Source organism: Mesoplodon bidens (assembly GCF_964165515.1).
Source record: "Mesoplodon bidens genome assembly, chromosome: 15".
Classification (NCBI taxonomy): Eukaryota; Metazoa; Chordata; class Mammalia; order Artiodactyla; family Ziphiidae; genus Mesoplodon; species Mesoplodon bidens.
The window spans coordinates 87,165,289-87,176,957 of NC_138171.1; the positions used below are offsets into that span (position 1 = coordinate 87,165,289).

General features: G+C 51.5%; 1 protein-coding gene across 3 annotated transcripts in view; it reads right to left on the reverse strand.

Annotated features, from left to right (window-relative positions):
- The window catches only part of LOC308629242 (uncharacterized protein), a 38,228-nt gene that overhangs the window by 13,199 nt on the left and 13,360 nt on the right, over positions 1 to 11,669 (reverse strand). Inside the window, exons 3-4 of one of the 3 annotated variants that reach the window (XM_081256849.1) lie at positions 7,936 to 8,011; positions 5,261 to 5,326 (exon numbers count right to left, since the gene is read on the reverse strand). In XM_081256849.1, coding sequence (XP_081112975.1) covers positions 5,261 to 5,326; positions 7,936 to 8,011 — 142 coding nt within the window. Of the gene's footprint in view, positions 1 to 5,260; positions 5,331 to 7,933; positions 8,012 to 11,152; positions 11,649 to 11,669 lie in introns of those variants that run through there. The other 2 variants (XR_014017641.1, XR_014017640.1) reach the window with 2 other exon arrangements.

Below are 11,669 nucleotides of genomic sequence, written 5' to 3' on the forward strand. Positions count from 1 at the left end.
AGCCCTGCCAGCACATACCACAGGGTTCTGTTCAGATGACATTTTGGAAAAGGCAAAACTACGGGGACAGAGAAGAGACCAGGGGTCACAGGGGCTGGGGGACAGGAGGGAACTGGGCAGGTGGGGCACCGCGGTCATGGCTATACGATCACACGCGTTTGTCGAAACTCAGGACGGCACACCAAGTGCATCTACTGCATGTACTTCAGGCCTCAAGTTTTTTAAGTTATAAAAATATAAACCTAACCTGGCCTAGAGCCCTGCTATTTATTCAGAGAATGTCAAGGCCCTCAATTCCTCAAGGACCCGGGGGAGGCTGGGTCCTTGCTTTCCATCCCCCCAACCCTCCTGTCCTGTCTGAGTGATGCTTTGGGGTTACATCCCAGCAAGGGGCAGTGAGAGTGCCCAGGTGTCGCCCTGACACCTCAGTGGCCCCTTCAGAAAGCCTGGGAGAGGACAGTCCTCCCGGTGGAGTCTGGACAGCCTAGCGCTTCTGACCATGAGCAGGGAGGTAGGTACCTGGGTGCCTGATCTTGTTTCCCTTTTCTCTGTGGCTACCAGGAAGCTCAAAGCTAAACCTGAGGCCCAATCATAGCGACGGTGGAGGACCCAGTGGCCAGCATGCACCCACTTTGTGTTTCATTATGGCCTTGACAGTCTAGTCCAGCTTATATTGCCTAGTCCTGATCTGTAACGCTCATGCTGTGGTCTGATTTATAATCCTGTTAACTGTGAGTGTCCTACGGCCTCCCCAGGGGTTGGGGTTGGACTTGGACTTCCTGCTAGCCCTACAGTGCATAGCTCAGGGTCCGGCCCTCAGGACAAGCTCTGCAAGTGCCTGTGACATAAACGACAGATGTCAACACCTTTGAAGGACAAAGAGGTTTGTCATTAGATGACTCTTTGGATGGGGAGAGGGAGACACCCAGAGAAGCAGGTGGGAGTGGGGGTGAGGAGAGAGACAGAGACAGAGGGGTGGGCAGGGGAGAGAGAGACAGAGAGGGAGAGAGACCGAGAATAGAACTGGCTCCGGGCCTCTGGGAAAGAGGCAGGGGGCCAGTCCTGCCCTAGTGTGGATGGGGGTGGGAAGGCTCGAGGGAAGGAGGACGCCCGCCTCCCCGGCACAGAGGAGGACAGGGCTCCTCCGTTCCTCCGCCCACACTGGGTTCAGCCCTGTCCCTGCTCCGCACGCTGAGAGTGTTCTGTGGCCTCTGCTGCCCCCCAGAGGTGTTCTCTGGTAACGCAGGCACTCCCCACCCAGCTCTCCCTGGGGCCGGGGGCCACCCTGCAGCTCATTCCTGCCAGACCCAACTCAGATCCAGGCCTGGGTTCGCCTGGGGGCTCTGGGTGCGTCTACACAGTGCAAAATCCCCTGCTACAACGGCCAGGAGTACATTTCCTTCTTTCCCCTTTTTATTTCTTTTCTGAAATATGCTAAAAGTTCAAATAGTACAGAAATGTGTGACCATGGAAACTGATAAAAGTCCCAACTAATTCTTCACCCTCACCATGCCAAAATGTCACGTCTGTGACAAAGTGTCATGACTGACCTTTTCACCAGGCAGTAGATCCTGTGTTTCTAGGACCTCTTTGCTTATAGGTCCATCTTATTTTTCAAAGTTGTCTTCCTAGGGGAGTATTTCCACCGTGCTTTCAACCTCCTTTGAAATTCTTGCCTGTCCCGTTTGTTGGGGTGGAGTTATTCCTGTTTCTACCTGACTCTGCCTTGACCTTCAGCTGTTTGCTCATCATTGGTCTCTTCTCTGCAGTGAGGTGGTGGGCATCTGGGGGTCCCGTCAGACCAGCTCCTAACAGAAAATGTTCATTGACTGAGTGACCAAGCAAACATTTCACCCCTGGAAGGATAGAAGAATGGATGGACGGATGGATGGATGGATGAGCGACCTCAGCACTTTCAGAGAAAGCCCCCAGCAATGCAGTGCAGGCCCAGGCAGTGGAAAGCAGACCTGTGAGCACTGAGGAGCAGAGGTGACAGTGCCTGGGCAGGACACCGGCCACACCTGCTGTGCACAGAGGCTGGCTTCACTCTGGATCCCTCTGTGCACTGGGATATTGTAGGGTATGAACATGTTAGCTATTCTAACAACAACAACAGCGCTATCAGTAAATTTCAGGAAAGACGAAAAGAGGTAAGACTCCATCTACTGGGACTTAGGTGTGAAAAAGTGAATCCAAAACCTCCGAGCGCCAGACACTTGCCCACCTGTTCCATCACTCAGCTGCCCACTCCCCAGACCTCACTTGGGGCCCGGCTGAGCTGCAGCTTCCTGAGGACGGCTTGGCAGCACCCAGCTGCGAAGAGCCCTGCCCCACACTGCTCCCCTGGTGCTCACCACACCTGTAAGTCCTGGTTCCATGTCTGCCCCCCGCCCCACCATGGGCTACAGGACAGGGCCCTTGGAACCCTCAGCACCTACACAGGCTTAGGTCACTGAGCACAATGTTCTAAAGGCTCATCCAGGCTTCTCTGGTGGCGCAGTGGTTAGGAATCTGCCTGCCGATGCAGGGGACACGGGTTCGAGCCCTGGTCCAGGAAGATCCCACATGCCGCGGAGCAACTAAGCCCGTGCGCCACAACTACTGAGCCTGCGCTCTAGAGCCCGTGCGCCACAACTGCTGAGCCCACATGCCACAACTACTGAAGCCCGTGCGCCTAGAGCCCGTGCTCCGCAACAAGAGAAGCCATTGCAATGAGAAGCCCGCACACTGCGAGAGTAGCCCCTGCTCTCAGCAACTAGAGAAAGCCCGCCTGCAGCAACGAAGACCCAACACAGCCAAAAATAAATAAATAAAATTTTAAAAATTGCCACCTCTCAAACCACTAAAAAAAAAGTTTAAAATAAAAAGGCTCATCCACGTTGTAGCAGGTGTCAAGATTTCCTTCCTTTTTTTTTTTTTTTTTGTGGTACGCGGGCCTCTCACTGTTGTGGCCTCTCCCGTTGTGGAGCACAGGCTCCGGACGCGCAGGCTCAGCGGCCATGGCTCACGGGCCCAGCCGCTCCGCGGCATGTGGGATCTTCCCAGACCGGGGCACGAACCCGCGTCCCCTGCATCGGCAGGCGGACTCTCAACCACTGCGCCACCAGGGAAGCCCAAGATTTCCTTCCTTTTTAAGGCTGAATGATTTCCCACTGTGGGGACAGACCACACTGTTTGTCCATCTGTCTGTGCATGGACACCTGGGTTGCTTCCACTTTCTGGCTACAGTGAATAATGCTGCTGTGAACGTGGGTGTGCATGTTGACATATCGCTTCAAGACCCAGCTTTCAATTCTTTTGGGCAAACCCAGAAGTGGAATTGCTGGATCACATCATGATTCTATGCTCAGTGTTTTGAGGAACTGCCACGCGGCTTTCACGCCACAGCTGCGCCATTTTACAGCCCGTGAACAGTGCCCGAGGGCGCCAATTCCTCCACATCCCAGCCAACACGTGCTTCCTCTCCATCTGTGTGTGCACATTAGCCATCCTAATGGGTATAACAGGCCTGCATTCCAAGGCAGCGCCTGCTTGGGGTTGGGGTGAGAATTTCCTATCGTTTGTCTGCTCTTCGCTTGGATCGTTTACTTGCCCTTCTTCAACTTACGCAGCTTAGGATTCACTCAGGACACACAGTTCCAAGAGCGTAGACAAATACACAGCCCCAAAAACACCATCACAGCCAAGACACAGCCGACCCCTCACCCCCTGGTGCCCCCCATTTGCGTTCAAACCTGCCCCTCACCCCCCGTCTGCAACCCCTGATAGGTAATCTTGCCTCTTCCAGAACATCCCATGAATGGACTCACAGGGCACCCTGCCTTCTGTGCTTGGCTTCCCTCCTTCCTTGTACTGTTTTGGGGTCCATCCACACTGTCACATGCCCAGAGTAATGACCCATCACGTGGATGGACCCCACTTTGTTATCCGTTCACCTGCTGGAAACATTTGGGCTGTGCTCCGTTTCTGGTCACTATGAAGGAAGCCACTAGGAACATAACTGTTGGTGTGGACATAATTTTCATTTCTCCTGGGTAAATACCCAGGAATGGGATTGCTGAGTCATATGGTAGGTGTATATTCCCCTTTATGAGAAGCAGCTACACTGCTTTTCACACTGCCTGCCCTGATTGGCCCTCCCAGCAGCAAGGCAGCGACGCTCCAGTTGCTCCCAGTTCCTGCCAGCACTTGGCGTGGCCGGACCCTGTTGAGTTTAGTTGTGTGTTTTGCTGGGGACACTCTAGTGGGATTTAGCCACATCTCCTGTGGCCATCAGTCCACCTCGACGCACAGAACCACAGACGTTGGGATTTGGAAAGGCCTTCAAAACACTTTGAGTCCAGGGCTTCCCTGGTGGCACAGTGGTTAAGAATCTGCCTGTCAATGCAGGGGACACAGGTTCGAGCCCTGGTCCAGAAAGATCCCACATGCCGCGGAGCAACTAAGCCCGTGCGCCACAACTACTGAGCCTGCGCTCTAGAGCCCGTGAGCCACAACTACTGAGCCCGTGAGCCACAACTACTGAAGCCCATGTGCCTCGAGCCCATGTTCCGCAACAAAGAAAAGCCACTGCAATGAGAAGCCCGCGCACCACAACGAAGAGTAGCCCTGGCTCGGTGCAACCAGAGAAAGGCCATGCGCAGCAATGAAGACCCAATACCAAAAAATAATAAATACATACTTAAATTTAAAAAAAAAAAAAAACACTTTGAGTCCAGTATCTGCAGTGCAGACATCCTGGTACCGTCCTTAGGCCCAATGACCACCTGGTCCCAACGCCTCTACAGAGAGGGCAATCACCGCCTCCTACAGAAGGCCCTGGCATTCCTGGAAAGTTCTGTTGGTCAGAAAGTCCATGTGCTGTGCCCAATCTACCTTCTCAGAACCTCCATGTGGTACAGGCCCTGGGCCCAGCCTACAGACACAGAATGGGCCTTCAGGAAGGTGGGCCCGCCCCGACCTCCCAGCCCACTCCGTTCCCTCCCTGCTCAGACAAAACCAACTCCAGTCCATCCCCCAGGGCCCTGTCCCCATCAGAGGGCAGGAGCACAGAGGAATGGATCAGAGGCACCTGGAGGCCACCCAGCCAATCTGCCCATTTTACAGATGAGGAAACAGAGGCCCGGAGCAGGGAAGGGAATTGTCCAAGGTCATCAGCAAGTTAGTGCCAGGGCCTGGGGGCAGAGCTTGGGTTTCTTTCCACTTCATCCTGCCCCCTCCCTAGCCCCACCCACCACTCTGGACCCACTGCTTTACACACCAACTTGAATGCGATCCAATTGGGCAAACGTTTATCAAAGCCGCACGCTGGCTTTCCGTCCTCTCCCTGTAAAAGAAAAGAGTACGAACGATAACCAGCCTGGCAGGCTTTGTCATTTGGCTGACAGGGGGCAACAAGACGGCCTCTTATCGGGGGAAATAACTTCTTAAAATATTGAAAGAAAGGCTTTCAGAAATTGTACATGGATTAAGGTTTCATTTATTAAAGAACTAAACAAATAGTGCAGGATGTGGGTACAAGGCAGTTTTCAGTATTTCTAAAGAGGGCAGAAAGCCTCACTCTAGGAAAAAAAGATTGTAATATCTGGGCTTGACTAAGTTCGGTGGAAAACACAGTGACAAAAGCTAAACTCTCAATTCCGTGCCCTGCTGGAGTTAGGTCCAAAAATAGAGGCTTTTCTTTGTGTTGACCGTGTGACGTTAAACAAAAATACTCCTGCTGACATGAAACTCCAAAGCTCAGGGCACCCCTAGGCCACACAGCAAGCGCCTGCCCCAGAGGGCACCACCGGCCTCCACGGGAATGAGATGCTTTCACTCCTGACCCTGGGCAGCAGGCATCTCAGAAATGATCTTTAAATGCTCCCTGGGAAGAGGATTTATGCCCTTTCCGGGTGAACCGCTCCCTGGACCTTTATAAACTGGGCTCGGTTTTAATGGTATTCATTCACTTCCCTCGGGAAAAATTCGAATTTCACGTAGTCTCAGGGTTTTGTTTCTGTAATAAAATATATGTGATTTTCAATGGGTTGCCTTTAATCTTTATATCCTATCCCTTCCCTCAACTTGGATAAACCTGGTTTATGAAAAATTAATTGTTCACTATCTCTTTCTAGGTAACTGGGCGCAGTAAAAGGTCGTTTCTGTGTCCCGGAGCCCCCTGGTTAGAACTGTCTTATTTCCGTGCTGCTGCTTATTCAAAGGTTCCTTGCGACCACTGAGCGCACAGACACTGTGCCACACAGGCGACTGCCGGGCATGCAGCCGTGCCACAAGACCAGGTCGCACCTGCTGGGGGCAGAGAAAGGCCAGTGGCGAGGCTGGGGGTAACAACCAGGGTCCACAAGCACCAAGACTCTCTGTCCTTGGCTGCAGGGCTGCCGAGCTGAGGGAGATCTGCAGACAGCCCTGAGGCTGGCCCCGTCGCCGTGCTGGGCCTCGCTGCCTCTGCAGCTCTTGTGCCGCTTAGGAATTTACGTTCTGTTACAGAAAGACCCAGTTCGGTATCATCACAGCCTTTCTCCAGAGACGGGATGGTGGCATTCAGGACCTCATAGCCCTAACGGTTAGGGGACCGGGCAGGTCGGTTTACATCGCCCCTCCTGGTCTTTCTGCTCCTTGCAAAAGCCTGGGTGTGGAGAGGCTGGAGCCACCGATCACACGAGGGCCTGTGCGTGGGGCACTGCCAGCGGATTCCAATGACCCATGAACGGAAGGAGACTCTATCAAGCGCCCTGTATGTGCCAGGCCCTAAACGAGGCCCTTTTGCAAATGGGATGTCATTTAATCCTCCCCGTTACTGAACAAGCAAGAATGGGTTTCTCCAAAAGGAACGAAGCACTGACATAGGCTACAACACAGATGAACCCCGAAGGCTGAGGGAGAGAAGCCGACATGAAAGGCCACAGAATGTGAGCCCGTTTATAGGAAATGCCCAGGACAGGCAAAGCCGTAGGAACAGAAAGTAGATGAGTGGTTTCCAGGGGGGAGGCCTAAATATTTTGTACCTTCCACTTACGATTTCTTCTCTGACATACATTATTTAGAATTATTTTTTAAACTCCCAGATGCATGGGAAGTTGCTTTTACATTAACTTTTTTTTTTGGCCGCATTGCATGGCTTGCAGGAGGATCTTAGTTCTCTGACCAGCGACTGAACCCACAGCAGTGAAAGCGTTGAGTCTTAGCCACTGGACGGCCAGGGAATTCCCAACATTAACTTTTTTTTAAAACAGTGATTGGTTCAAGGACAGGCACGTGACCAGGCTGGTCTAAGGAGATTCAATCCTGGGACTTTCACTGGGAATATGGGGAAAGCTCCTGAGGTGTGGAGGCTGTTGATTCTACCACAGCATGGGGGACAGCCCGTCTGAGAGTAGGGCCCACACGCCCGCAGAGCTAAGAGGCGGAGAAAGACATCATGCGACGCTCTGGGTCTTTTCAGCCCAGAGAAAAGCCAGACTGTTCTCCTTTTGGGGCAGAAGATGGTTTCACATCTGTGTCTGTCACCTACACTCGAAAAAGTCCTACGGATACAGCTTCCCTCACTCATTCCAAAATATCTATAATCTAAATGTCATAAAATATCTGATGGCTGTGTCTCAGGCCTGCATCACGAATGTAATCTCCGACACCCGCTACCCAGCGCCTCTTAAAATACCGGCCAGGAGAATTGACAGTGATTATTTAATTTATATAAATAAAGTGGTTCTGGGACTTCCCTGGCAGTCCACTGGTTAGGACTTGGAGCTTTCACTGCCGTGGCCCTGGGTTCAGTCCCTGGTTGGGGAACTAAGATCCCGCAAGCCTCAAGGCGCGGCTAAAAAATTATTTTAAATTTAAAAAATAAAGTGGTTCCACCTATCACCATGTCTCACAAAAACTCAGAAGGATGTTGCCTCTATGAGACCCAGGCAAACCCTGGCAAAGGCTTACCCGTTCCAAGGCTTGTGATACCCAGGAGGTCCTTTTGGTCCAAGTGTTGTCTACCTGGGTACCTGCAGTCAGGAGGCTGCAGGGGAAAATAGATATTCTCATAGCACAGACAGTTTCATGAATGAATTGACCATTTACGTAACTGGGCTCTACTCAAACACCCCTCCCTGTGTAGCTCCAGAATCTCTCTCTCTCTCACACACACACACACACGCACCCAACATTGAAAGGCCTGGGGATCACGTTGTGAGGCTGTGGAAGTACAGTGCAAATCAAATCAAATTGTAAATCTTATGAAAGATGCAAGATTTCAGAAAGTCCATAAATGTAATAATACTGAGGGATGTTCAGATCTAGCCCAAAGCAATTGGCAAGAGTAGGAGGGCCTGGCCGCGCAACTGAGGACCACGAATCTGACAAGGTAATGACAGGCTGGTGCTCCCACAAGAAGGGATTCGAGCATCAGAGAGAGGCTCTTGGGGAAATGGAGGGTGCGCTTGTAATGTTTTAGCGCAACGGATCCTGTTTATAACGGAGCTGAGAAAATCACACATGATGTGAAGGAGAATGCGGAGGGCTATCACACAATTTGTCGGAAAAACTATGAGGCTGCCAAATCAACACTTGATTAATTCTTTGTTGGTTCTACAAATTAACTTATAATTGCATTCAGAACCTAAGTTTCCTTGAATACAAGACAAATTCAAGATATCCCCCCCTTTTTTTCTTTCTCACGATAAATTCTCAAAATCTTTTGCCCCACCATTGACATCATTACTATTTGATTCCCACTTTAAGTGAACTCACTTAAGGGATCTTTCTTTCCAGTTCGATTTCCATCTTGCACTGGAGAATGCTCAGTGGCAGGCAGTGAGCACCTCCTCCACTATTGTAAGTGTGTAAGTTCTGCCCACACATCCACTTAGGCCACCAAGAAGCCTCCTCCCTGACTGCCCCCACCTCACCCGAGGACAGCCTTCGCACCTCGTTTCCTCCAAACTTAGTCTTTATCGAAGATCTAGACCAAAAAACAGCCAGTGTCATCAAAACATCATCCACTTTGTTCTTCCAACATCTCTTTTATAAAAGTGATAAGCTTATTTCAGACTTAGGGGTTTTTTTTTTGGTTTTGGTTTTGGTTTTGGTGTGGGGAGGGTCAGATTTCTTGTACCAGTCTGCCTACAGAGAGAGGATGCATGAATTGGTGAATAAAAGTCAATGAACCTTTTAGAGGTTTCACATGGCTATACATTGGCAATTGGCTTTTGGGGTGTGTGGGGGGTGGATGTGTGTTTAAATTTAGAACCAACAAAAAATTAGACTCTCCTGAGAAATTGATATGATTCTTTCTTTTTGAGTACTGGAACCATGAAACTCATAACCTTTCCCACTGTGAACTGGCTGCAAGAAAGCTCAAAAACAAGTTTCCTCTTGATTTTTAGGTCTATTTTGATAATGTTTTGTAGACTTGCCTTTTTCTTTTAGGCCACCAGAAATCATCGTGGAATGAGCATGCTTCATTTGACTTAACTTGGACTGTACAAGGAGCCATTACATCATGAGAAAAGGCGGTAAGGACATGAGGGGTCCCAAAGCTTCCTAAGGGGTTAAGTGATGTGGACAGACCAGGCTGGGGGTGGGGCAGAATGTGCCCTGACAGGCCTGTCAGGGAGCCGGAGAGGAAGCCTTCTGAGTGTGTGGCTTTGAAGGGTGTTCATCCCCTCAGGAAGAGTCTCAAGGCTCAAATTACTGCAGTACCAGACAAGACTCCCCACCCTGCCAATACCACTTCCAGCGTGGAGAAAGGGAAGATACGCGGGGGGCTGGGGGGCGCTCAGAATCCCTGGGAGGAACCAGAACTCATCCTGCTACAGGGCAGCACTGTCCCTCATCTTCCCCTTTACCCGGGAATGCGAGTTGCGTTGCGAGACCAGTAATTAAGGGTAAAGGTCCGAAGCCCAGATCCAGCCCTTATCAGCTTTGTGACCTTGGGCAAGTTCTTTGAACCTGAACATCTTGTCTATAAAACCGGGATAATAATAACTCTACTTAATGGGGATGTTAAGATTAAATGAGTTACTATAGAGAAAGCACTTAGGGGCTTCCCTGGTGGCGCAGTGGTTAAGAATCCGCCTGCCAGTGCAGGGGACACAGGTTCAAGCCCTGGTCCGGGAAGATCCCACATGCCGCGGAACAACTAAGCCCGTGTGCCACAGCTACTGAGCCTGTACTCTAGAGCCCGCGAGCCACAACTACTGAAGCCCACACGTCTAGAGCCCGGGTTCCGCAACAAGAGGAGGCCACGCACCGCAACGAAGCGTAGCCCCTGCTCGCCGCAACTAGAGAAAGCCCGCGTGCAGCAACGAGAGACCCAACGCAGCCCCAAATAAATAAAATAAATACTTTTTAAAAAGAAAGCACTTAGAACAACGCCTGGCACATACTAAGTGCCAAACAAATGTTAGCTATTCTTATTATGCCCTTGGACATGGGAGGATATCCCAGATGGGCTTCTGAGGGCAGAGGCCCCGGCACTGCCCAGAGTGGTTAAAAAGCCTTTGTTCGACGCTGACAAAGATTCTCTCCTACACCAACCTCTACTCCCTGAACTTTTTCAACCAGGCCTCCACGTTTTGGACTTCTGCATTTTCCAGTTTTAGCAAGAACTGCCCCCGCCATCCTCCATATCTGATACCCTCCCCCCCAGGTCTGATCAGTTCCTCATCCCCCACCGACCCCCAGGTGGTCTGATACCGCCCAGGCCTGCCTTCAGCGAGAATCCTGCTAGGTTTCCTTGGCTAGAAACCCCCAACCCCCTGATGTTTCCTCTTAGTAATTTCCCACCCACTGACCTAACGCCGCTCCTTGGCTGTAAATTCCCACTGGCCCCTGCGGTTTTAAGTGAAAAATGTCACCTGCCATAACAGTAAACAAAGGATGTTGCAATCTACAGGCCATCCCCTTACAGCCCTCGGACGCTGCACCCTGAGGGGACTCCTCAGGATGGAAAGCAAAGGATACTGGCCCCAGAGAGCTGAGGTGCACATCAAAGGAATGATTTCAGTGAGCCCAGACTCTGGCATCTTCCCATACATAGAGAAGCACTAAATTCCTTAACTCGAGGTGCCTGGTTTTCTTTAATGAACAGTATCTTCGGACGTTCCGACTACCCGGTGTTGGTTGTAAAAGCCGCTTTGTATCCTGGATCCTCCCTTACCTCTTCAGAACAGTCCCTGAGTTATCTGAGATGCTGTGTCCGGGCTTAAGTCCTCAGTTTTGTCCACCGAATAAAACATAACGCTCAACTTTTAGGTCGTGCATTGTTTTTTCAGTCCACACGGTATTTGGGGCTGAGCCCGCTGGGTCCCACACTGAGGTCTCTTGTGCCCTATGCCAACGGTCCTGAGTGGAATGTTTTCAGCCCTTTAACTGCCCTCCGGCCCTGCTTTTCTCTCTCAGCTCCCTGGGCTTCTGTGAGGGTACTGGAGCCCACGGCCATGGGGCCCGAGACACCATTCCTGGAGTTCCCCAACCAAAAAGCTGCAGGGTCCCCGGCAGGAAGGCCCGAGGACCCCCTTCTGGAAAAGCCACAGGCCCCTCCACTGAGGGCCTGGAACCGAGGGGCCGAGGCCTGCAGGTTGGGGGCGGGGTGCAGCTCCTTCCCGCTGACACGGCGCCGAGCCCGTCAGCTCGGCAGCAGCGAAGCCCTCAGCCCAGGGCCCGGAAGTCGCTGA